Source organism: Canis lupus, chromosome 12 (assembly GCF_048164855.1).
Source record: "Canis lupus baileyi chromosome 12, mCanLup2.hap1, whole genome shotgun sequence".
Lineage (NCBI taxonomy): Eukaryota > Metazoa > Chordata > Mammalia > Carnivora > Canidae > Canis > Canis lupus.
The window spans coordinates 12,245,664-12,270,364 of NC_132849.1; the positions used below are offsets into that span (position 1 = coordinate 12,245,664).

Below are 24,701 nucleotides of genomic sequence, written 5' to 3' on the forward strand. Positions count from 1 at the left end.
ATTCACAATTAATATCATACCAGGGGGGCAGCCCAGGTGGCTCAGCGGTTTAAGGCCACCTTCAGCCCAGGGCATGATCCTGGAGACCTGGGATTGAGTCCCACGTTGGTTTCCTTGCATGGAGCCTGCTTCTCCCTCTGCTTGTGTCTCTGCCTCTCTCTGTGTGTGTGTGTCTATCATGAATAAATAAAATCTTTAAAAAAAAATATCATACCAGGGCTGTTTGCCTGAAGTAAGTGATGCTATACTGACCATTGAGACAGTTTCATGGTTGCTAAGGAATCAGGAGAAGAAATTGAGCAAGAAGCAAGTAAAATGAGAATATCAGATTGGTTGGGAGCACATCTTACAATAAGTAAGGGTTACTTTGGCCCACCTCTTCATCTTTTTTGGATTTAATTGGGAACAAAAATAATAATGCCAATTAACATTCCTATGATGTTTTAGTTTACAAAATGCTTTCACACTTATTATCCTATTTGATCATGAATTGTAGCAATCCCATGAAATACTATAATTATCTCCATTTTGCAGACATAGAAGCTAAAAGTCAGCTCAGTATATGAGATAAGCAGGAGAGCTAGGTTGAAAATACTACTGCTCAGTTTAAGGCAGAGGAAAAGCAAGAAGGGAATTGAGAAAGGGTATATATCAAAGAAAGAGTTTTTAAATTTAATTTCAGTAGTAAAAACTTGAAGAATAGTAAACATTATATAAATGCAAGGTGTGTGCCATTGCTTTCCTGAGCACATTTCCTTTAATGCTCACACTGACCCCCTGAAATTGCAGCTATTGTCACCCCTACTTTATACAGGAAGGAACAGAGGTACAGAGAGTTTAAGAGACTTTCCAGGGACTCAGAGCTAGCCAGCGGCAGAGCTGGGATTCCTTGTGTGGCCCGAGTCTATGTTGTCCACCCCTCCAATCTGCAGACGCACAGGAGAGAAGGCTGGAGTTATGACGAGCATGTTACTTTCAATACGGTGTCTATGTTACTAATCATGTGTGGCTATTCAAATTTAAATTAATTAGTACTGAAAGAGATTTCATATTTATTTAGCTCCTAAGCCACAGTAGCCACATGTCGAGTGCTTAATAACTGTGGCTAGTGGCTGCAATATTGGACAGAGCAGATTGAGGACGTTTACATGTACATCACTGGAGAAAGAGCTGTTGGGTACCTCTAGCCTAAATAGAGTTATTCTTTCTAAACAATTTTTCTCTTTATCTTTTATTGGGTCTTATAAAACTAAAGAGAGAGGGGGAGCATAGCTTCTAGAAAGGGGCACTTAACATATTGAGTATAGATGACTTAGAGAACTCAAGGGATTCTAGCCATCCTGGAAAGGGCATAGAGCTAAAATAAAAATGAGTAGAGAAAGGCAGCAGAGGACTTGGTTATGGGCACTATGCGAGTGGTTTTTCCGACCTTGGGTAGGATTCAGTTTTCGATTTGAATGTAACGTTAACAAGTCTACCACCATAGTAACACTAAGTACCAGGCACTCCCCATTCTAAGTGTGAAACTCAAACTCATTTAACCTCTTAGGGAGGCACTATTATTACCTCCACTTTGCAGAGGAGGAAACAGAGAGCAATCAGGTGTCTTGCCCAAGATCACAGACTAGTAAGTGACAGAGCCTGATTAAAATCTAGGGATGCCTAGAACCCCTGCTTTTATCTGCTGCAGCCTCTCGATACCATGATACCACAGCACTATACGGTGGGTGTTTTTGTTATTATCCAGCCTCAGGGCATCACTGTGCAGTCTGAATACTCAGAAGAGGTAAAATTTTCTAGAAGAGCAATTGGCAATGTTCCAAAGTGCATGCCAAGTGGTCCTCCCCATCAAAATGGCTATTGGGAAAAGAGTCAGCTTATAAACCAGGGCCGGGGAATTGGGTAGGGATGGCAGGGCCCCCAGCACGGCAGGGCCTGGTGCCTGGCAAGCTGCTGACATGGCCGGGGAGCCCACCTGCTTGCCCCAGGCGAGTGAGATGAATAGCACACTCTCAAATCAGCCCTTCCCGGCAAATGACCCAGTGCTGCCTGCCTTCGGGACACAGATGGCTTCTGGCAAAATTGCTGTTAAGTGAAAGCTCTCTAGAACACCAATCTAGACTTTCACAATTTCTCTGGGATTCCATCCAAGCTAACTTTTTAATAAACCAAAGCTTTTAGGCTTACTCCAGTCTAACCTGAGTTCTACTAAAATGTTTTTTTCTGCCATCGTCTCTCTGTCACAACTAAAACTGGGTGTAGACCATTATCATTGAATATGTAAGAATCCTATTTATCTCAAGAGTAGTTCTCTCAAACTACCTTGGAAAATATTAGGCTGTAAAACAAATATCGTTAAATGCCCAGTCCTTGCTCATGGAAAGCTTGATACAGGTGAGATGTCAGGGTAGGCATTGTAGCTCTCAAGGGCAAATGTTTGCTCAGAGGGCAAGCCTGAGATAAGAGCCAGCCAGTGTTGCCAGGAGGAAGTTAGAGAATGTTGGAAAGGTCATCATTGTCCTCCTGGAAATCTTCCGCGAGGTGAGGTAGGGCAGACATCGGATTTCATCCGATTCGGACACTTGAATTGAATCTTAGCTCTGTACATATTTGATCTTCACTTGATCAAGCCATCTGCTCACTGGAATCATTAGCCAGCAGCCTGTGATATTTGTGTTGCTGTCAAAGACAACTATACCGCCATCACCTCTCTCCTAATTCTTGCTGACTTTTCCTCCCTCTTCCTTCGCTCTGTATTTCTTTAGAGAAAAGGCATTGTGTAGACCCACCAAATAAATCCAACATGCTTTCCACCACCTGTCTTGTATCTGCTTTGTCATGACAGCAAGCTTTCCTCCACCCCAGGTTAGTTTCCTTCCCCTGAGCCCGGAATGGTCTGAGCACTTCCACACCGCCTCCCAGCAGTGCCAGTCAATCCACACAGGTTAACTTCCTAATGACCTAAACAAACAGAAGAAGGTATGTTCGGCTCTTGTACATAGCCCAGCATTCTCTTCAGAGATGAGTAGCATGCTGCTGATACTGTCGTGGTTTTGATTGCAGAATGCTACCATCAGTGTGGAGGATTCAGCATTGACTGGCTTTAAAATATATCCTTACCTGAAGGAAGTCTTTCAGGAATTTCTTAGCATGAGCTTGTTCTCATGGAATCATTATGAGAATAATAATAGGAAAAGCCAGAAACCCTGGTCTCTAACCAACACATTGTCAAGCCAACAGCCGCTTCATCATACGCTGCCACAGCACTGCCTCCCGCTTCCACCTCACCTGCTCCTGACGTCAAGGCAAAGGCAGCAAGCTTCCACGGATATGGTTTTACATGGATGTCCTGTGGCATTTGGCTCTTGTATTTCTTCTGACAGAATCCTTGATTTTGAGAAAATGCCGCCTGACTCCTTGCCTTGCCCTCACTGACTAAGAGGATGAAAATCTTGGGAACTGGCTTTCCTCTTTGAGAAAATTAGTGTCATCTTCCAGAGCAAATGTGCTTCTCACTCTCGCCTGCTAAAAGGATGGAACTCCATTACCCTTATGGTATCATAATGTGGCTCGCAATCAGATCAAGATTGTGAGTGCTCATTACATGATTGCATCTGGGATGAGAATTGCCACCAAGAGCAAGTATTAGCTTAAAAGCTTTTAATGACAACTCTAGGGTTAAAGTGTCATTTCCAGCTTTGAATGACTTCATTGCAAAGAAGAGAATTGCAAAGGAGTTAGGTTGTACATGCACCTGGTATTCACCCTGGGGAGCAAGAATACAAAATTGACCTTGTTCATTCTTGCATTCGAGTGCATTGTGTGTGTTGCTATAATTGCATTAAGTGTTCATATACCCCTGCCTATAAAGGGCATGTACAGATGTACCCTCTGTGTCTGTGCATAACGCACAGCACAGATCTAAAGGCTAAAGAAAACACAGGCTAAAGAAAACACAGAACTGATACTTCATGCACTAGTTTTGTTTTGTTTTTCTGTGGGAAAGTATTTTGCTGAGTATATTCAACAGTGTGTTCACACACTGCCTTCCAAGGTGTCTGGTATAGTGTTTCTCAGGTACGGATGTTTTTTAAAACAGTGCTTTGCAAAGGATTCCCTTGGGGGGCAATCACTCCTGTCAGTCTGTCTTAGTCAAGTCAAGCTTCCATTAAAAAAAAAAAAAAAAAAAAAAACACACAGAGTGACTTACACAACAGGGATTGACTTCTCACAATTCTGGAGGCTGGAAAGTCAGGATCAAGGTATCGCCGATCAAGGTATTGGTGAAAGCTTTCCTCCTGATTTTCAGATGGCTGCCTTCTCACTGTGTTCTCACATGGCAGAGAGAGAGAGAGAAAGAGAGAGAGAGAGAGCACACGCGCTGTCTGCAGTCTCTTAAAGAGAATCCCAACATGGGGGCCTCACCCTCATGACCTCCTCTAAACCTAATCACCTCTCAAAGGTCCCACTTCCAAATGCCATCACACTGGGGGCAGGGCTTCAGGAAGACACAATTCAGTCCATAGCACAGCCTGAGAGGTACCTTTGTGAAGGCCCTCTACTCGTTCATTTAACAGATGTCTGTTGAGAGTCTGCTCTGCACCACAGAGGGGTAAGTGCAGTATACACCCTATCCCTACCCCCATGCAGGACTTAATTTGTTCTTAAATTCCAGAAATATTTAAATAGAAATGGTTATATGAGACATGAAGGCAGGTACATACCCAGGTCAGGGGTGGCTTTCCAGAGGAAGTGACTTCGCAGCTGACGGGGTGGGGGGGGGAGGGGAGCAAGTTGTGAGCTAGGTGGAAGGGAAGGGGAGGATAGCTTTCTAAGCTAAAGAAATAGCAGAAGCAGTGATTTCCAGGTGGGAGAAGGAACCGAAACTGTGTGGATAGAGCATCAGAGCATCAAGGGACAATTGTCCCCCATCTAGGTGAAAAAACATGTGCTGTCCAAGGGCTTCCCCAAGTAAACTTTTTACCCAGAAAGGAGGCTTTCTGCTGGGGTTTGTCATCCGATAGCAGAGTGGAATGTATCAGGATGGTGATCAGGGTTGGCTGACCTCCTCTGGGGGCAAAGAGTCTGGAGAGAAGCTGGGCAGCCCCCGGACCCAGGTCTGGGGAGTGATCTTGGCATTTTTGCATCTCAGCACTATCCACCTTCCAACTTAGTGCCTTCCGAAGAGCCATGTTTGTGATTCACGAAATTTTTTTTTAAGTGAAAAAAAAAAAAATGTGTCCTCAAGATAGAACTTTCATCAGTGATCCTAGGAAAGTAGAAGTAAATACAGTAAAATAAAATTGATATCCTTTAACAAGTTCTGCTTCGTGCTAAATGACCTGCTCCTGACCGATAGCCATTACTTAAAGGAAACTTCTTGCCCATTCACTTTGCTTTAAATACTTTCTGAGCAGGTCCTTAGTCGTCTTTTCTGCTACTTCAGTTTTGAAACACAAACTGTCTTCTCTAAAGACATATGCTTACAATTTGCAACTTTGTGTCCTGCGGACTCTCTGGAATATGATTAGAAACTGAAATAACTTGCCTGTGAAGATGCATAATTGAATCTGGTGACCCACTATTTAATGATGTGCATTGATATGTCACTGTTCCTTTCACTGCTACCTCTTTTTTTCTATTTTATTTCCTTTTAAATAATGGGCACATTTTTGCCCTCAAAGTCCTGTTTCATCACATTCTCTGAATTCCTGATGCACGAGTGGTACTCAGAAAACAAATGTGACACAAAGAATGATGATATCTGGCAACTTCTCATGGCCTGGTTCTGTGATTGAATTCTTACCTGCAAGATTAGTGTCCCTCCTGGACCACCCAATGGGAATCAGCTTCCTCACCAGCCCCTGAGACCCTCCTGAGAAGGAGCTGGATCTTCCTTTCCTATGAATCCTTGGCTCCTGCTCACAATAGATGCTCAATAAATGTTTATTAAGTGACTAGCATCAAAATCCCACTCATGCTATTGTACAAAAAAGTCCATTCCTGGGGCACCTGGGTGGCTTAGTGGTTGAGCATCTGCCTTCAGCTCAGGTTGTGATCCCAGGGTCCTGGGATTGAGTCCTGCATTGAGCCCCCCACAGAGAGCCTGCTTCTCTCTGCCTGTGTCTCTGCCTTTCTCTGTGTGTTTCTTATGAATAAATAAATAAAATCTTAAAAAAAAAGTCTATTCCTGGAAAAGCAACATTTCTAGTGATAATTATTCCAAGGGCAGGGGATTGGTACTAGTCCTAGAAGCAGAGCAGCTCTCAGCAAAGTTCTTGAGTTGTTAGCGTGGCTCCTTCATGGTCCTCACTGCTCACCACATCCACTCCCCAGCATCCCCGCTCTCACCTTCAGCCATCGGGTCTTTATCTCTGGCTCCTCACTCTCTGGCATCAGGGAACCCTCATGCTCCTGATTGTTCCCATCAAAATGAGTTGCTCCCATCTCCCCTACCCTCAAGGCCATACCATAGGCTTTCCAAGATGATAACAAGCTAAGTAGAAGCCGTGGGCCATGCATGGTCTTCCCCAACTTGCCTTTCCAGCCCTGGATTCCTCTCTGTACCCATCAAAGGCTCCAGGTAAGGAAGCAAAGCCTTACCCATGCTGTTCCCTCTGCCTGGTGTTTGCTCATCCCTCCAGTCCTCCCCTGATCGGGGACTTCAAACTCATTCTTCAGGGTGTAAACCAAAACAGAATGTCTTCTACTGAACACCTGTTGTCACGCTTTGCTCTGCACCCCAAGCTCTTCCACTGAGCACACTTCCTGTATTATATTGCATGTACCCATTTACGGGATTATCTCCCATGTGAGACTACGAATCCTGTCTTTCATCATTGATTCCCTAAAGCCTAGCATGCCCCTGACCCAGACTGCAGTTGATTCCTTAAAAAACTGGTAGGGAGAGGAAGGAGATGAGATTAGGGGCAAGGGAAGGGGCAGCCTCTTATTCCTTACTTGTCTAATATTGGCTGACATGCAGTGTTGTGGCTGAGATCAGAAGAGAAGAAAGAATGGGGTGATGAGGGAGGGGGTTGGGTCTAGAAGGGATTAAAATTTAGGATTCTTGGGCCTGAAGCCCCGCCCCCGCCCCCCCATCATTTAGTGAGATGTCTCTTTCCCAGGTTTGCTCCTGGCTGGTTTGGAACTGGGGTGAATTTTTTCAATTCAGTTCCATTTTGAGGGTGAGGTATCAGCCTGAGTCCAGTGACCAGAGTATAACAGGAGCCTCATGGGAGTGGTGAGTTAGTTCAAAAGGACCAACAGGCTACGTGGTCTCTGTTGATCCCACTTTCCAAAGCAGTGATCACTGTTGTCATGAGCAACCTTGGGCCTGATGGGTCCTCACCCACATATTCCTGACATGGCCAGTGGCTGTGCTGGGAGGATTCCCTGCACACAGTGATGACATTCAGTTAAGCCACAGTTTCCTCACCCTGGGAGGAAACCCGTGTGGTTTGGGGTTGGGGCTGTGGATGAGCAAGCGCAGATTTTTTTTTCTTGTTGCCCCGTGGCTTGAAATTGCAACCTCTCTTTTAATTTTCCATTATGCATCCAATACATCTGTGCCAGAAGTGGACAAATGTATTCCGTCTGGGAGGATGATCCCAGACAGCAATAAATTAGAGTCTGTGTACAGACATGCCAAAAATGTGGCCGCGTGGTAGGGTGTCCCTGGGACCAGTCACCTCCTCCACAGTCTGCTTAGTGGCTGCATGCCTTGGCCTGATGCCTCTGTCAATAGATTTTGCTTTGTATTTGGAAACTGTCTTTCCATCAAGTCACCATAGAGGCAAGATGGGTAAGGTGGCCTGTGAGGCTTTACTAGGCACATCTGTCCCAGGCAGGCAGCGTTGGGGAGCTTTTAGGACAGTGCCTTCCCGAGGGCATCACTCTTTCCTGCACCAGAACAGCAGTGACCTCAAAGCCGATTTCCTCCCAAACTAGAGCGTGGCCCAAGAAAACCCTCCTCACTTTTTCTGGATTGAATGCATCCAAAAAACAGCATTTTGAAATTTATGAGAGTAATATAAGCTTACTGCAGACAAGTTAAAAGATAGCATGAAAAGAAAAAAAGCCACCTCTAATCCACCTTCAAAGATAAATACTGTGACTGTTTTAGCAGGACTCCTTTCCATATTTTTCCATGCCATGCCACCCTTTTAAAAATGCAAAACTCTTCTAAAGCTGATGGAGTCCAGCTCCTTTAGCTGTCCCTCACATTATCCAATTAGTGCTTTCCTCTGAGTACTGGAAACTCTTACTTATTCCACATGAGAGAGTCCAGCTGGTAGAGCTCTAGCCCCTCCGACTCCTCACTGAAGTCACGCTGCTCTTCTGAAGAAGCGGGCCACAGAGCGAAACAGCTTGGAGGGGAAAGAAGAGAAGGACTGAGTCTTTCTATGAGTCCAGACTGAAAGCCCCAAAGGGTAGCACCAGGTCCTTGGGATATAAGCCCTGCAGACAGAGGGACCCTGCGTACAAAGGGCTCTGGTCCAACCCTGACCTTGATACCATTTTCCTTATTAAAGCTCTACTTCTCTGCATCCTGTCCTGTCGCCAGCATCTGTGTCTGCTCTTCTCTGTTGGGGCAGAAGCAGCCTCTAAGCTGTTCATCTGTTCTAGCCACCCACCCCCCAACACACACACTAACTAGATGGGTTGACAGAACCAGAAGGCAAGCTTTACATCTACTTATTTCCCCGAGTCCAGAAGGTGCCCGGGAAATATCTGTTGATTGATTGATATGATGTAATTCCAGATGGGTGCCTGTGGCAGGAGCCTGCTGGCAGGCCATTGTGACAGTTCTGAAATGGTAGGAAAGCCTCCCAGCATTGACAAGGAGCCTCACAAAAGCCCTCAGAGTGGCCTGGAGGAAGCAGGCAATGACTCCACCAGCCGCCAGCCTGCCCAACTGCTGCCTGCGCCAGCCACACAGCCTCACCAAGAGCCACACAGCACACAGACCATGCTTTTTCAGAAAATTATTTTTTCCCTTCTCACTTTCCATGGAAACTCAAAATAGCAACCAAAAAAAAAAAAAAAAAAACCCCAAAACAAAACAAAACAAAAAAAAGGCGAGTTCCTTCAATGCCTGGCAAAACCATCCCTGGGCAGTACAATGACCATGGAGGTCCCGGGAAGAAAGGGTTCTAGATATCTCTGAGACAGCTTTCTAACTGGCCCTGCACACTCAGGAGGTGTGGGCGGTTCTGAAGTTTGTGTGTTTTCTTCCAATTTAGAAAAGTGGGTTCCCCCTCAGGTCTTAGGATTCATCTTGCTGTTGGTGACTGGAGGTGGAAACATAGTCCCCTCTCACTGTGATGTTGGTGAGGAGGTCCAGAGTGCCCAGCAAGGGACAGCGTGGCAGGGGGCAAATCCCTTCCAGGGGGACTATTATTAGAACATTCTTTCTGAGACGCCTCCCAGGCCATGCTGTCCATACCTGGCAACCACAGGGCAGTTCCAGCAGAACAGGATAAACTCACCTTGGAATCAGGAACCCCCAGTTCTGATATCACATTGGGGACCTGGGGGGCTTGGAGCCCATCATTTCTCCTCCCCCAAGAAACGTGAAGGGCAGACGGACTGATTTCTAAAGAGATGCCCTCTTCTAGCCCCAGCACTTGGGGTCCCCCACCCACCCCTGGCTCATGCGAACACTGCACCTTTCCACCCCCTGAAAACCATGTTGTTTCCCTTCCAGCTGGCAGGGTCGGCTGTCATTGGCTTTGGACTCTGGTTTCGGTTTGGAGGCACCATGAAGGGCTTCTCATCAGAAGACAAGTCCCCAGAGTATTTCTACATGGGTGAGTGACCTCAGCTGCCCTAAGCCCCACTTAGCGCCGCCCCAGAACCTGTACCCGGACTTCTATGTGAGGGCAAGTGAGGAAGCAAAACCTGGTCCGTGCAGACTCCGCCCAGCCCTGGGGCTGTGTGGCCAGGGCCAGCGGGGATCCTGCACCCCTTCACTGCCCGCTCCTCCCGTGGTTCCTCAAGTCAAGGAAGACCAGTGTGGAGGGACTGGCCTGCCGAGCGAGGGGGTGCAGCACAGAGTCTGTTCCACAGTCAGCCCTCTGGGCTGTGGGGTCCCTGCTGACTCGGGGTTTATGCTGATCTTGTATTTTAAGTTGTCTATGAGAGAGATGCAATCCCAAGTGCAGGGACATCTCAAGGTTCAGAGGTACCTCCCAGTCCCCTCAACTAGGGACTGTGGAGGGCAGGGTCGAATTCAGAGAAAGGGGAAAGGGGTAAGAGGTGGCCAGGGAGGGGGGGTGGCCTGCAATTCTGAGACAACATGGTAAGCCTGAGGTAAGGGGCTGAGCATTTCCCTGGGTTCAGTCCCTGCGATCTACGTCTCATCCTCTTCTGCAGACTGTACTCACCCTCTAGCCGAGTGCACCTGGCTTCTAGACTTCAGAAAGCCCGGGACTGTTGTCACTACCAGTGAGAGCCCTCCCTGTGGGAAAGGCTGCTCCACAGCCTGCACCAGCTATAGAGTGCAGAGGGTACGGGGAGAGGCAGGGTCCTGTGCAGGTCGTTTGCTCCCAGTGCCAAGAAGAGCAGTGTCTGCTTCCTGGGAGGGACAGAGCACCCAGGCTCACTCAGAGCCTCGGGGAAGGCTCCTCACAGCTGTGCTGCTCCCCTCCCCAGCACCCAGCCCACCCTCGGCCTCCTCAGAAGAGCAGCATCGCAGCCAGGATTCTTCTGGAGGAAAGTAACAAGGAACATACTCTAAGATGGGCGGCAGGAAGAACGGTCCACACACATCTCATCAAATCTTAGAGGCAGTCTTTTGTAAAACACACGATTATTTTAATTTCCACTCAGAAAAGAAGAAATGCTGCCAATTCAACCATGACATGCCCTAAAACATGCATCCTGGGGTGCCTGGGTGGTCTGTGGTTGAGCATCTACCATTGGCTCAGGGCGTGATCCTAGGGTCCTGGGATCGAGTCCCGCATTGGGCTCCCCGCAGGGAGCCTGCTTCTCCCTCAGCCTGTGTCTCTGCCTGCCTCTCTGTGTCTCTCATGAATAAATTTTTAAAATCTTTTTAAAAAACCAATGCATCCTAATTTTAGGGACATTTAAATGTGACCATGTCAGACCTGTATTGAAATTGATGAAGCACAGTAAAAGAAGCATGGAGATGGGGACTCTCCAGCATTCACTCAGGATTCCACAAAGTCATCAAGGACCCAGGTTTTTTCCATCTCTCCCCTGGCTGTCCTCGAGATGACCTCAAACACGTCCCCTTAGGTTTGAAAGATAGCTACGGTGGCTCCAAGGGTCGTGTCCTCAAACGGCAACGTCCAAAAGAGAAAGAAAGGACATTTCACCTCATGTGGCCCTTCTTAGGAATGACTACAACCTGTGTCAGAAGACACCCAGCAGCCTCTCCTTGCAGCATATTGGCCAGAACTGTACTGTGTGCTCATGCCTGAGCTCATCATGCCCAAGAAGAAAGCTACAATGATTGGCTCTTCTGACTAAAGAAGAGTAACCCTGGGCTTGGGAAGGGGCCAAGCTCCCCAGGGGGCCTCTGACACTTGGATAAAGTCAGAGTTTTTATAGGGAAGAAGCAGAGGAATCTGCCATTGTACTTCGACACTGAAATGCTCTTTGCCACCCATGTGGTTTCCAGGTAGCACACGTCCCTCTGTCCAAAGCCTACACACACATTTAACATATTTCTCCTTGAGGCTCTCCTGGCTCCACAGACCTCCTCAGAACCGTTCTCTATCTCAGAGAGGCCCCTGTGCCCCAGATAAAGCTCAGCCTGTCCTTGTCCTGCACTGCCTCCAGGAGACGTACAGAAGAGTCAGGGGAGGGTAGCAGAAGGAATGCATCTCCCCTCATGCTGCTAATGGGCCAGGGGCTGCGTATTCCATAACTGTGCCCTACAATTTCTAACTCCATTCACTATAATCACAACCTCCGTGCCCACTGGATTCATCATAGCAATGGTTTGATCCCGTCGTAATGGGACTCTGGCCTCTCCAGCCATATGCAATGGTAAATAGCAGACAGTAATCCCACGCATATGTTAAGTACTAACATGTGGTACAAACATAATCACTGAATTAAGATGTGAGAAGGGGCACCTGGCTGGCTCAGTTGGTAGAGCATGCAACTCTTGATCTCGAGGTTGTGAGTTCAAGCCCCACATTGGGAATAAAGATTACTTATAAACAAAAAAAAAAAAAAAGTCTTGTATGGGAACAGTGGTGGTATATGCCTGTGACTATAGCAGTCACATTTAAAAAGCATCACAGGTTTAGAAGAAGCTTCTAGCAACCTCTTGGCTGGCTCAGTCAGTAGACCATACTATTCTTGATCTCAGAGTCATGAATCTGAATTCCACATTGGGCTTAGAGCTTACGTTTAAAAAAAAAAGTGGGAGAGAATACTGGGAGACTGCAGGACAAGCTCAAGGTGGAGGGGTGCTTGAATGGTGCCTCGGGAGTCAGGTGGGTTTCTGATAGATTGCGTTAAGGAGATCCTTATTGATGACTCTGAATTAGCACTGACCAGTATAAGGCAGGCAGCTACTCAATTGTTTCCCCAGCCCGAGGAAGGGATGGCTAATCGTTCAGGATACTCCTTTAGGGGCATCTTCCTAACCTAGCCCCTCCAACCATATATAACTGATCCTTGGGGTGAACATTATTTGCTCTCCCTACTCTGAATTCGGTAGTTACTTAATGTCCTAACATGATGTCAGTCCCAATAAAAGCATGGAAATAGTTTGCCTCTGAAACTCGGGCACATAGAGGTTCAGGGTATTAGCCTTCAATCTGTTTTCTCATCACATGCTGTTGTCTCTGTGCTGGAACCCTATTTATCTCCTCTTCCTCAGGTAGGACTCTCAGGACGTTCCATCAACAGCTGCATCTGTGCCCCCAGGGATGGGGAAGGAGTCTACCCTTTGTTGAACTAAAACGTGGGAAACATCCACCAGCTCACTTACAGGCAGACCTTCTCCTTCAAGTTGTTTGGCAATAACTAACTGTCTAACACCCAGCCACGTACCCACGTCACCACTGAGGTTGAGGTTGGAAGACGTAAATCTCTATAATGTAATTTCTGAGCTTGAACTGGAAATTTTCAGCAATAGTGAAGAAAAACCATTTTTAAAAGACCATGAAAAGGGACGCCTGGGTAGCTGAGCAATTGAGCGTCTGCCTTTGGCTCAGGGTGTGATCCCAGAGTCCCAGGATTGAGTCCCACATCGGGCTCCCTGCATGGAGCCTGCTTCTCCCTCTGCCTGTGTCTCTGCTTTTCTCTCTCTCTTTCTGTGTATCTCTCATGAATAAATAAATAAATAAAATTTTAAATTAAAAAAAATAAAAGACCATGAAGACGTGAGTTATATGAAAAACATGTAAAAAAGGCTGTCTCTCTTTCATTGAGGATAAACATCTGGCCATCTAAAATTCTCTTCATGGTGTTTTTATTTTTTTATTTTATTTATTTATTCATGAGAGACAGTGATGAGAATGAATGCTGTACTCACTCCCTTGTATCTTTGTAATCTATTTAAAAAGACTCACAGAGTTAACAATTTAAATTCTGATGGAAACTAGTATATAACTAAAGCCAGCTAAGTGGTATTTGCAGTGGGCACATCAGGGGTCATTCTAAACTGGTGAGGCAAGGATCTGATTTAGGTTTGAAAGACCAGGCTGTCATCAATGAGTGGAAGCAAAATGAAGACAGCAAAGGCCATAGGGCAAGACCACAAGAGGCGTGTCCACAAGACAGTGATCAGCAAGCCCAGGCCAGGCAAAGGACTCTGGTTAGAGGGGAACAGATTGGGGCAAGGTGGGAGGTAGGATTAGAAGTGTCAGGGAGGGAAGGGGGGTGGACAAGCACACAGGGCCCTGACTGTCAAAGCTTGTTAAATTAGTAAGCAACAGAGGGATAACTAGGGTTTGGGCGAGGTATGACCCACAATGCATTGTGGAATGAGAGAGGAGACAGAAAAGAACATGCTAGGTTACTGATACACTCAGACATAAGGGCATCGCCCGTGGTGGTTGTCAGCAGTAGGAACTGTGAGCAAAGAGATGGGAAAACAAGAAACATTATTAAACATTATTATCCTACATTATTAAAGTCAGGGCCAGAAGGAATCAAAACGATAAAAAAAAAATCAGTGATAGAAGAGTCAAGCCTCAAAGTAATAATTTTTGATTTTCGGTAGGAACCTGAGTTGCACAAGAAAGGGTTCCAGTCCAGAGGCGGGGGCGGGGTTGTGGACCTGAGATGCAATCTGGGGAGCAGGCTCCATCTACCTTGTCCCACAAACGAAGTGCCCATAGCAGGTACACAGGCGTAGGTTTGGGTCCAACGTAAGAAAACCTTTTTTCATGATTTTGTAAACCAAAGAAGCGACAGATAAAAGCAAACTTTCACCTACATCGGTCTGTAATTGGCCACTCACGTGGCAAAACCCAGAATGGAGTGTCTTCAGTTCAGGGGAATCCTGGGTTGAGTAGGGGGGGTGAACTGGTTCCATGCAGATATTCCTGGTCCTATTTGCTAATCTAAACTGAGGCAATGTGAGGGGCCCAAGAGGCAAGAAATGCCCTGTCAAGACTCTTGATTGCAAATCACAAAAACTTGACGCAAGCTATGTTGAACAAAACGAAATTTCTTGACTCACAAAACTGAAAAGTCCAGGATTAGTACTGGCCTCAGGGGTGCAGGTGATGTGCTCAAGTCCTGCCTATCCCCTTCTCTTAGCTCTGCTCCCCTTTGGCTCCATGCTCAGGCAGGTTTCCTGAAGACGATAATGTGGCTGCTCCCAGCTCCGATGCCATCTCCCTAGTCACCCTGGCACCCTTCTTTCGTTCCAGCAGCTCCAGCTAAAGTCCTGACCCTCGCTCTTATTGCCAATCCTGGGGCCAGTGCCTATTCCCCCGCCAGGCATTAGGATGGGCTTGTTGGCTGAAGCCTTGGCTTCATGTCTGCCCTAAAGGTTAAAGTCCACAGGGACTGAGCAGAGAGGGTTTGTGTCTTTCACAGATATGAAGAGGAAGTGAATTCTGGCTAGGGGAAACAACAGTCTATACAGCCGGGCCTGAGTCCTTCTTGTGTGCTCTTGGGGGCCTGGGGCCTGGGTGTGGGTTTGCCCACCTCAGTTCTTCATCCTCAGCACACCTCCCTTCTGCCCTTAGTGAGTGGCTGGTGGTGAGACGCTTAAGCCCAGGGCTGGAGCTTCAGGCAAACGTGTTATCAAGAATCTTGGCGCTACGTATACTAAGGAGAGAGAACCAGCAGATAAAACAACAGCAGGTTGGCAGTCGGCCAAGGTTTCCAGCTCTTCGTGGCAGGGCTCAGCCCACAGCCCAGGTCTGCTGACACCCCAGCCTGTGCTTGTTCTGTTTGTCTCTCTGGACAGTGGTAACGATAAACAGTCCTGTGAAGTCAGAGACCTCCTCCTCACTTCAGATATTTCTTATAACATAAACAGAGTGATATACATGTTGGCAGAGACTAATTCTTTCCTCAATAAATAATTTTCCAAATAAGAAAGATACCTACTCTCTGGCAATAAAGTGAGAAGACAAATATACCAGGACACCACTTATGGACTTACATAGCAAAGAGTGTGAGGTAATAGGACTTTAAAAAAGAAGTAGGCCCAGATTTTGGAAAATCTCACTTCATGTCACAGGGTGGCAGTCACTAATCTGTGTGTTTTCTTTTCAGAATAAGTTCCAGAGCAATGAGCCCACTAAACTCTTATCGCCCCTTTGTTAAAGAGTGTTGGTGACCGGGCTTGGCACATTCAAGTGGCTGTTAAAGAAATAGAGTCTCACAGCCTCGAGTCCCCTCTGCAGGAGGGGTCTTGGGAGCACACGTGGTCTAGCTGCCTGCTTCTGGGCAGGTGACTGCTTAGGTTTTGTAGAACTTCCTCTGTCCCTGGGGGAATACTTTCCTGTCTGGGATCTTTGCTTCCTCCTCCTTATGATGGAGAGAGGTTCCCTCTTGTGATAAAGACCCATCCTGACATCACAGCTGGCGCCAGGGTGGAGAGATCCAGCACTGATCCCTGAGGGTGAGCAGGAGCTGGGGATACTGAGGGCAGGGGGTAAGGGCAATCAGAATGCCACTTGTTGCCCCTTCTCAGGGTCCTCTGAACCAGGGCAAGGTCTGGAGGCTGATGTAAGCTGTCTGTGTCCCTGGGGTGCTGATGGGGAAAATAGAGAGCCCAGCAAGAGAGGACCTGCTTGGACAACTTGGGGTTTCCTGCACTCTCTCTGCTGTAGTCTCTCTCAGTGAACTCCTGGGGGTAGCTCCCCTACCTCTCGTCATCCAAACTCCATCAACCTGCCCCTCTGACTTCCTTTTTTTTTTTTTTTTAAGGATTTTATTTATTTATCCATAAGAGACACAGAGAGAGGCAGAGACACAGGCAGAGGGAGAAGCAGACTCCACACAGGAAGCCTGATGCAGGACTTGATTCCAGGACCCCGGGATCACGCCCTGAGCCAAAGGCAGACCCTCAACCGCCCAAGCCACCCAGGCGCCCCAGCCCCTCCGACTTCCTACTGCAATCCCCAGCTAGGGCTGCCTCCTAGAGTGACAGGGCAGGGGCTCTTTGTAGGAGTGCTGAGTGGGGAGCTGGCCCCTCCAGCCTTGGAAGCCCAGACAGGTGGCATGTGCTGGGGCGCATGAAGTCCTGTCTGTGAGCAAGGATGGTGGCAGGTCTTTCTGCGCACACAAATAGCAGCCCTGTGGCTCCTCAGGGTCACAGGCTGACGGTTGTAGCCTTCTCTCTGTGTTGAATGCAGGGTCTGGGAGCCTGGGTTTGATTGCAGCCGGACCTTGTGTGGAAGGAAAGGGTTTCAGAACTGAATGCTGAGGAGCTGGCTTGCCGTTTTCAGAACTCTGACTCACTCCAATAATACTGTTTTACTTCTTGTTTTTCAGTTTTACCTGAGAGTTGTAGGGGCTGCAGAGTGACATGCTATAGCTTACGTGGTTGAGACGGTTTCTCCAAAGCATTTTTACAAGTTAGGTTCTTATTTCCAAATCGCAGATAACAAAACTAAGGAATTCTAAGAGGACGCACCTAAAGGTCAGTTGACAAGTCCAGAGATCTGGCTCCCAGCCCTGTATTTTCAGAGGAAAACCCAGACCTCATCCGTTAGAGATTCCTCAAGCACTTTCCTCAAGGAAAAAGAAAGAGCATCCTCTTGGCATGTATAATTGCAAAGTGAACAGCTTTTTAGCTGAGAGTCCCCATTCCTCTGAGCTCCTGCTGGAATTGCACCAGAGGAGTCAGGGTGTGGATTTTGGAGCAGACTCTCCAGCTTTGCCCCTCACTAGCTGTGCAATCTCAGGTAAATGCCTTCACTTCTCTGTGTCTCTGTTTCCCCGGTTGTGGAATATGAACACTAACATACCACTGACCTCATGGCATGAGGTGATTTAACAGAAGAGAACTCATAAGTGTGATATCTGCTGTAGGTTTTGTTCTTCTATGTAAGTAGGTTATTGTGTTCCTCAATATGGAAGGAGCCCGCCTACAGGAAGCCTAATTACATGGGGGGATATGAGGAGAGACAGATACAGGAGTGGTTTAGAGCCACATCATCAGAATGAGAGAATAGTTGACAGCATTGATACTTCTCAGGTGGCAGGTTTCCGAGCTGATGCCTATTAAGTGCAACACGTGGATGCAGCACAGAGTAGGCCAAAGTGGCAGGAAGTGGTGGTTGTCACTCTGGTACTGAATGACTCCATGACTAAGACATGTCAAGCTACATAGAACAAGACGCACTAACCCATCACTGTTGCGATTTACATAGAGCCCAAGTCTTTACCTTCCCCAGAAGCTAGGTCCCTTACAATATTATATATATATATATATATATTTAATATATATATATACATATATGTATATGTATATGTATATGTATATGCACACACACATATATAATTACGTGCATCCAGGGCAAGCTGGAAGGGAGGGAGAGTTGTACAGAGGCAGAGAAAAATATTCTCAGATGAAAAATGATTATTAGCTGGGTATGTAAAACCATCTACCACCAAAAAGCCACAGAAATTGATGAGCGTGCCTCATCCAGTCCCATGGCGGGCGGGGGTGGGGAGCCACTTTAAATGAGTTGATACAAAGCTTTTTGATTGTTGGGGAGAGGCCTCAGGAACTGGAGCTGCTAGGTCAGTTTAAGGATGTTTTTCCTCTGAACTCTAGGATTCTGATAGCCTAAGAATGGACTACAGTACAAATAAGCAGATTTTCTTGAGGAGATCGTTATTCTAGAAGGACAAAGATTGTGGCCCAAGGGACTGAGTGAGCTTATCTGCAGTGGGGAACAATTGTGTCCTCCTCAGGCCCTGTGCCTATGTCCCCCACACCCTAACCTCCTCAGGAGCTGCCTTCTTTCCTCCATTCCAGACTCTCAGGCACCCTTTCTCAGTGTGTGCATCCCTGTGCTCATTTGCCTGGCCTTGAGAGAGCCCAACCCTATGGGGGCTCCATGGGTGTTTGCTGAAATGTATTCCTAGCATGTATCTCTAAGCAAACACATGACAATGGCGGACAGCCAGTCTGGTCAATAATTCTGTCTTGTGCCGAGCATATCTTAGATAGGAGGAAGAAGGTTAGTTAGTGGACCTCAGATCCTCAGAGAAAGACAAATAAGAGCACCCGCAAAAGCAGAAAATGGAAGGGAGCCAGCCAGGTCATATCACAGTAAATTCCTCTGTGGCTAGAACCCAGGCTAGATAAGGATCCAGGCAGGCCGGGTCCCTAGGCTGTTGCTCTGAGCAGAATCTATAGACTGTAAACACTTTAAATGGGAAATTAATATAATAAGGCAGCCCACCCCTGAGACATTTTGTGGGGGGACTGAATAAGGTCCTGCACAGCCTCTTTGAAATAGGATGGGAATCAGGTCTCCAGGCCTGTGTGTCCTGCCTACAGCCATCATGCCCCTCTGACTCTCGTTGGCAAAACAGAAACAGAACACTTGCCTTACCTGTGGGGGTTGTTGGAGAAACCAGGGAGATGATGGCAATGAAAGAGCTCTGAGAAATAAAATTTTTAAAACAATGAGGTGTTAGGCAGTGGAGCTAACAGTAGCACTGTTTTTAATACGGAATCATTTCTCTCATTACTACGTCCAATCTACATGAAATCATTCTTTTGGTTTTCACCAAAAAGGAAAGGGGAGGAAGTGGCCAAGTAGGCAGAGCAGGAAAGCAATAAATACCTACCAGGGGACTGCGGATACAGCAGGGCTTCCCCGTCCCAGAAGCCCTGAGAACAGCCTGGGTGGTGCAGGAAGCCCAGCAGCCTGGCCTGCCACCCCAGGCACTAGATAGATCTGCCCACAAACCACCGGCAGCACCCCAGAGGGCCCCCCTGGAGGAGGCAGAGGTACCCCGAGGGCAGGCTTTCCCCGCAGAGGTGGAACGCTGGCTCCCCACCCTTTCTGCGAATGGGAGGGGTTTCAGGTGACTCACATGAATAAAATGCAAAAAATAAAATAGGGACAATTAGCATTATTCCAAGCAAGCCAAGTACCAGGCGTCACATTGTGTTCTAACTTATCTCAGGATCAGAAAAGGAAGTAAGAAAGGGCTTGGCTTTATTTCTCTCAGAACAAGAACATATCTGTCCTTTTCTTTCTCTGTGAGAACCACAGTTCCTATGGCCTGACTTCAGCAGTAAGGGAAATTAGCACCCAGGTTAAGGGTGCTGTTACTGCTGGAGAGGCAGTGCCCCTTAGGGTGATGGTGATGAGATGGCTTTAGAGGCAGATGGGTATTTTCATCTCAGCTCATCCCAGCAATTTTGGGCAAATCGCTTAAACTTTGGGGGCCTAGTTTCTCTAGAAAATGGATATAAAAATGGTACCTTACCTCAAGAAGATTAAATTAATAAATCTGTGCCAGTTGCTCAGAACAGTACATAGAAAAAAAATCAGCCCATAATAAATGCAGCTAATATTGTATTAGTAATGGTATTTGGTCTGTGTCACTTTGTCGCCTTCTCTCCTTGGCTGTTTTCTTGGAACATTGCAACCTCTGGTGTGTTCAGTGTCCATGGTAATGCCCTCTCAAGTCTGATTCTCACAAAACGTGATGGCTTTATTGCTGTGTCCTCCCAACCCCGTCCCTAACCAAAGCCTCCCTCTTCTGTCCCTCTCTGTCCCTGCTTCCCCATCTGGGCAGACCATCAGCCCTTTGCCCTCCCACTTGGTCCTCAAGGACTCTGTTATGACGGAGATAGTCATGAAGTCCAGGGTGTCACAAGAGTCCAAGGGGCTCCTGGAGGGGAGCGGGTTTATGTCCCGGCTCTGGCGCAGACACCTGACCTGCTGCATCACTTTCATGCAAAGAAGAGTACTATCCACTTTATAGGGGGGGCAGAAATCTGAAAGGTAAAGTGCCTGGCCTGTGGGAGGCGTGCCAAGGTGAGTAAGAGCATCAGGTGTGGCAGTCGGACACGGGAGCTCTCGGAGCCTTGCCGCTCAAGTGACAGTGAGGGGTCCTTTCACCCCCATAGGTATCAGCTTTCTCTGTTCACCGGGGGCGACGGTAGCCCCTGCCTCTCGGGATCCTCTGCAGGTTGAGTCAGGTGCACTCAGCGAGGGTCACCCGTGGGTAACACACTATCAGCAGCAGACACAACACGGTGCCTGTGCCGGGTGGGGACACCTGGAGCGGTGGGGCAGCGAGTAGGCTGAGCGGTCAGTGTCTCCTGTGACTCTCCCCACAGGGCTGTATGTGCTGGTCGGAGCGGGGGCCTTGATGATGGCCGTGGGCTTCTTTGGCTGCTGCGGGGCCATGCGGGAGTCGCAGTGTGTGCTCGGATCCGTAAGTGGGGCGTCCGGGGCGGAACTGGCCCAGAGGGGGGGCCAGAGGTCTGGCCTCCAGCGCCAGTTCCTCAGGGCCACGGAGACCTTGGCACTCACTCCCTCTCCCTGAGTCTCCATTTCTCCATTTCTCGCTTAAGAATAATATTGTCTTTGTCCCTGCCTCATATGGAAAGTATGAAAAAAAAAATGAGGTCATTAGTGTGAAGATGTTTGGGGAGTTAAAGTGCCTAATAATTGTATAGGGTCATTATGATCATTCTATCACAATTATTTCGCAGTGAGGTGGCTAAGGTTCCTATAGGCAGGGAGGTGCTCTTAACTACAAGAAAAAAAATGCTCTTGGAGATCAGTACCTTCACCAAACGCCCCTCTGGTGGTTTATTTTAACAAGAAGCCTCTGTCTTTAAAAAAAAAAAAAAAAGAATTTCGGTTACTGCTATACATCCAATGGCAGAGTGACCTGAGAGAAACAGGAGAAGGAAGAAGGGCCAGAAGAGAGAAAGATTTTCTTTCTCCGTGAAGAGTCAGAAACAGCAATTTTGGTGGGCAGTCTCTCTTTACCATAATTGCTGATTTTTAACTGTGGCTCCTCCTCCTGACCTCTTGCTGTATAAAATCTCTAAATCATCTCCACAGTCCTCCTTTCTACCTGTCTTTCCCCTGTTGCCGAGCATCCCTGTTGCTTATCACTGAACACAGAGTAGACCCAAGAGACCAGAACAGAAATTGGTCCAGGAGAATGCCCCTCCCCGCCATTCCCACCCCCCAGAGAAGCCTCTCAGCCCACACAGTGTGGGTCACACCTTCCCCAATCCAGGCCCAACCAGTCGCTCCCTATCTCCCAGTCTTGTTTTAAATCTTTATAAAATCTCTTTTGTTCATCAAGAATTCATTGAGCGCCTAAGTGCCAGGCACTGTTCAAAGTAGTGGGATTTCTTTATCACTACCTGGAATTATCTAACTCACTTTTTTATTCCTTTCTCATTTATCATACTTCCCATTTTCTAATAGGAGGTCTGTGATAGCAGACATTGGGGTCATATCTTATTCACCACTCTATATCCAGTGCCAAGGACAGTGCCTGGTACAGAGTAGATGCTCGATGAACAATTGCTGAATAAATTAACGAGCAAATGAAAGAATAAACAAACTACAGGGGGTTGGGGGTAAATGCTTCCTACCAGATCAATGCAAACGAATAACCTTGCCTAATGTTTTTCAAATGGAACTAGTATTAAAGAGGCCAAATAAACTGAAAAGGCGTTGAGTTAATGAAATGTGTATTTTCTCTCCTCTGCAGTTCTTTACCTGCCTACTGGTGATATTTGCTGCTGAAGTAACCACTGGAGTATTTGCTTTTATAGGCAAGGGTGTAGTAAGTAGAAATTACAATTACTTTTTATGATGGTTAAAGTGTTTCTTCATGGCAAAGGCTATGAGAATATTTCACCCACAATGATATTGAAAAACTAAATAACCCCCACATATATCATTTACACAGAACTTTTTAACCTGAAAGTATTATACAGGCCTATATATGTTGTATGTGTAAGTGTGCATACATATATGTGCACACATTTTTCTGAGGAGGTAATTCATAGCTTTCGCTAGAGTTATAAAGGTGTCTGATTTTTTTTAAAGGATCTCTAGTTTAAAAAAAAAAAGGATCTCTAGTTTAAGATGATCCCATTTGTAACAGGAAAACAAGTAGATTGCATATATGAAAAAGAGGGATGGAGAGGAACACACATTTTCATCCCTTGTTAGACTATCATTTGTCCATCGGGCTTGGCCTGGAAAGAGGCCACGTTACCCTCAAAGACTAGAGCCTGGCCTGCTGCGTGCTGGTGAGAGTTTATTTAAATTGGTGCTCAAACTATAGGTGTCTAAAATAGGTTATCAGGAGAACTCACAGAGGAAGAGGCCTTTTTAGAAGGAACACACTGTGTTAAGACACACGGTGGGAAAGAGGGGAGTGAAAAGAAGGAAGGAAGGAAACTTAATTTACTGTATTTCACATAAATTCATGTGCTACCAATATTGTGTTTATGAACTCATTATAGATTTTTTTAAATGGTAAACATGTGGAATAAGTAACACCTCCTCTGGGATATTGCTAAAGTATCTGGTTATATTTGTAGGTTGGAAGAATTGGATCTTTGGACTTTTTGAGATCTCTATGGATGTCAGATCACATGCCTTTATACCAGAAAAAGCATTCCCTGAGTTTCATGATATTTGTATGCTGAACCAGTTTTCCTTGGTCATGAACATCTTTCAAACCACGTCATGAATAGACTCGAGTACTTTTAACCAGGGTGGTACCAAGAATGCCTAAGTCCCCACTCGTTGTACATGAGAATCTCCTGGGTAGGGCTGATGGGCCTCAAACCATTCAGGTTTGAGAAGCTTCACTCTAAAAAAAATTTTTCTAGGCTATGAAAGTTATTCTTAGTCTATCCTTCCATCTCCAAAAGTATCCGAGAAATTCCAGAATCTATAATCCATCCCATATATGCAGAATTATCTTAAAATACAGATGAACAGGGATCCCTGGGTGGCGCAGCGGTTTGGCGCCTGCCTTTGGCCCAGGGCGCGATCCTGGAGACCCGGGATCGAATCCCACGTCGGGCTTCCGGTGCATGGAGCCTGCTTCTCCCTCTGCCTATGTCTCTGCCTCTCTCTCTGTGTGTGTGTGACTATCATAAATAAATAAATTTTAAAAAATAAAAAAAAATACAGATGAACATAGGGAAGGACTATATTTTCCAAGAGTAAGGAATAGGGGATTTTCCTTAATGAAAGGAGAATATTTAAAACTTCCCACTCACTGTCCCCTTGGTATGTTTTCAGGCTATACGACATGTTCAGACCATGTATGAAGAAGCTTATAATGATTACCTGAAAGACAAGGAAAGGGGAAATGGGACTCTTATTACCTTCCACTCAACAGTAAGTAACTTTCATTCTTCCTTAATTCCTTCTAAAGATCATTCATTAACCAGATTCTCTCTCATCACCTGGATTAAAGATCAGAATAAATTTGATGAAGCCAAGCTTTAGCACAGTATTTCAGCCCTCATGGGAGCCACAGTTGGCATCACGTGTAGAACCTAGAAGAAGAGGCCTAGCACACAGAGTTCACAAGAAGAAATCAGGCATTGTGCCCCCAGAGAGACAAAAGAGCACAAATAAGAACACCCAGAAAGCAGCCCAAATAAATACCAAGTTCTCTCAAAAGGTGGCATTGTGGTGTAACAGAATCAATTACAAAATGAAAGGCCGCAGAGACAGCGATGCTCCCTGTATCCTAGTACATTGGTGGGATTGTGCTGTCAGTGCAGTGCTGAAAGCTACACATAGTTAACCAAGAGGGGCTTCCACAGGAGACGGGCCAGGCTGGAGTCGTCCCAATTTCTTAACCCCTGTGATGCAGAGAAGTAGCTATGAAATCCTAGGCCATATGCTTTCAGGTAGCTCCATTCTTGTTTGTCACAGGAATGTCCTGGAAGGTGCCAACCCTGGATCCTGTTCAGCCTCAGCTGCCCCAAGGACACCAGGCAGCACACCTTGTCCTTTGTCTTTGAGGGGCTGGCCCCAAGGCAGGACACCTGTTGGCTGGCCAGCCTTCAGGCCCTGACATTTTAGCACCCAGGCTTTATTTACTATGACCACTTCTCCTCTCTGTCCCAGCCTGTCCTCAGTTAAACAGCCCTACCTAAAGCTCATAAAACATTAGCTACTCAGCAGGTTAAATGACTCCCAGGCTGAAAAACAAACAAAAAAACCTAAAGACACAATTCCTGTCTAAAAAATAGCAATTTACACAGATATCAT

At 46.6% G+C, this 24,701-nt stretch overlaps 1 protein-coding gene across 4 annotated transcripts in view; it reads left to right on the top strand.

Annotated features, from left to right (window-relative positions):
- The window catches only part of TSPAN2 (tetraspanin 2), a 57,288-nt gene that overhangs the window by 12,679 nt on the left and 19,908 nt on the right, over window positions 1-24,701 (top strand). For all 4 annotated transcript variants that reach the window (XM_072769663.1, XM_072769661.1, XM_072769660.1 and 1 more), the window contains exons 2-5: window positions 9,710-9,812; window positions 20,765-20,862; window positions 22,165-22,239; window positions 23,718-23,816. In XM_072769663.1, coding sequence (XP_072625764.1) covers window positions 9,710-9,812; window positions 20,765-20,862; window positions 22,165-22,239; window positions 23,718-23,816 — 375 coding nt within the window. The remainder of the gene's footprint in view (window positions 1-9,709; window positions 9,813-20,764; window positions 20,863-22,164; window positions 22,240-23,717; window positions 23,817-24,701) is intronic.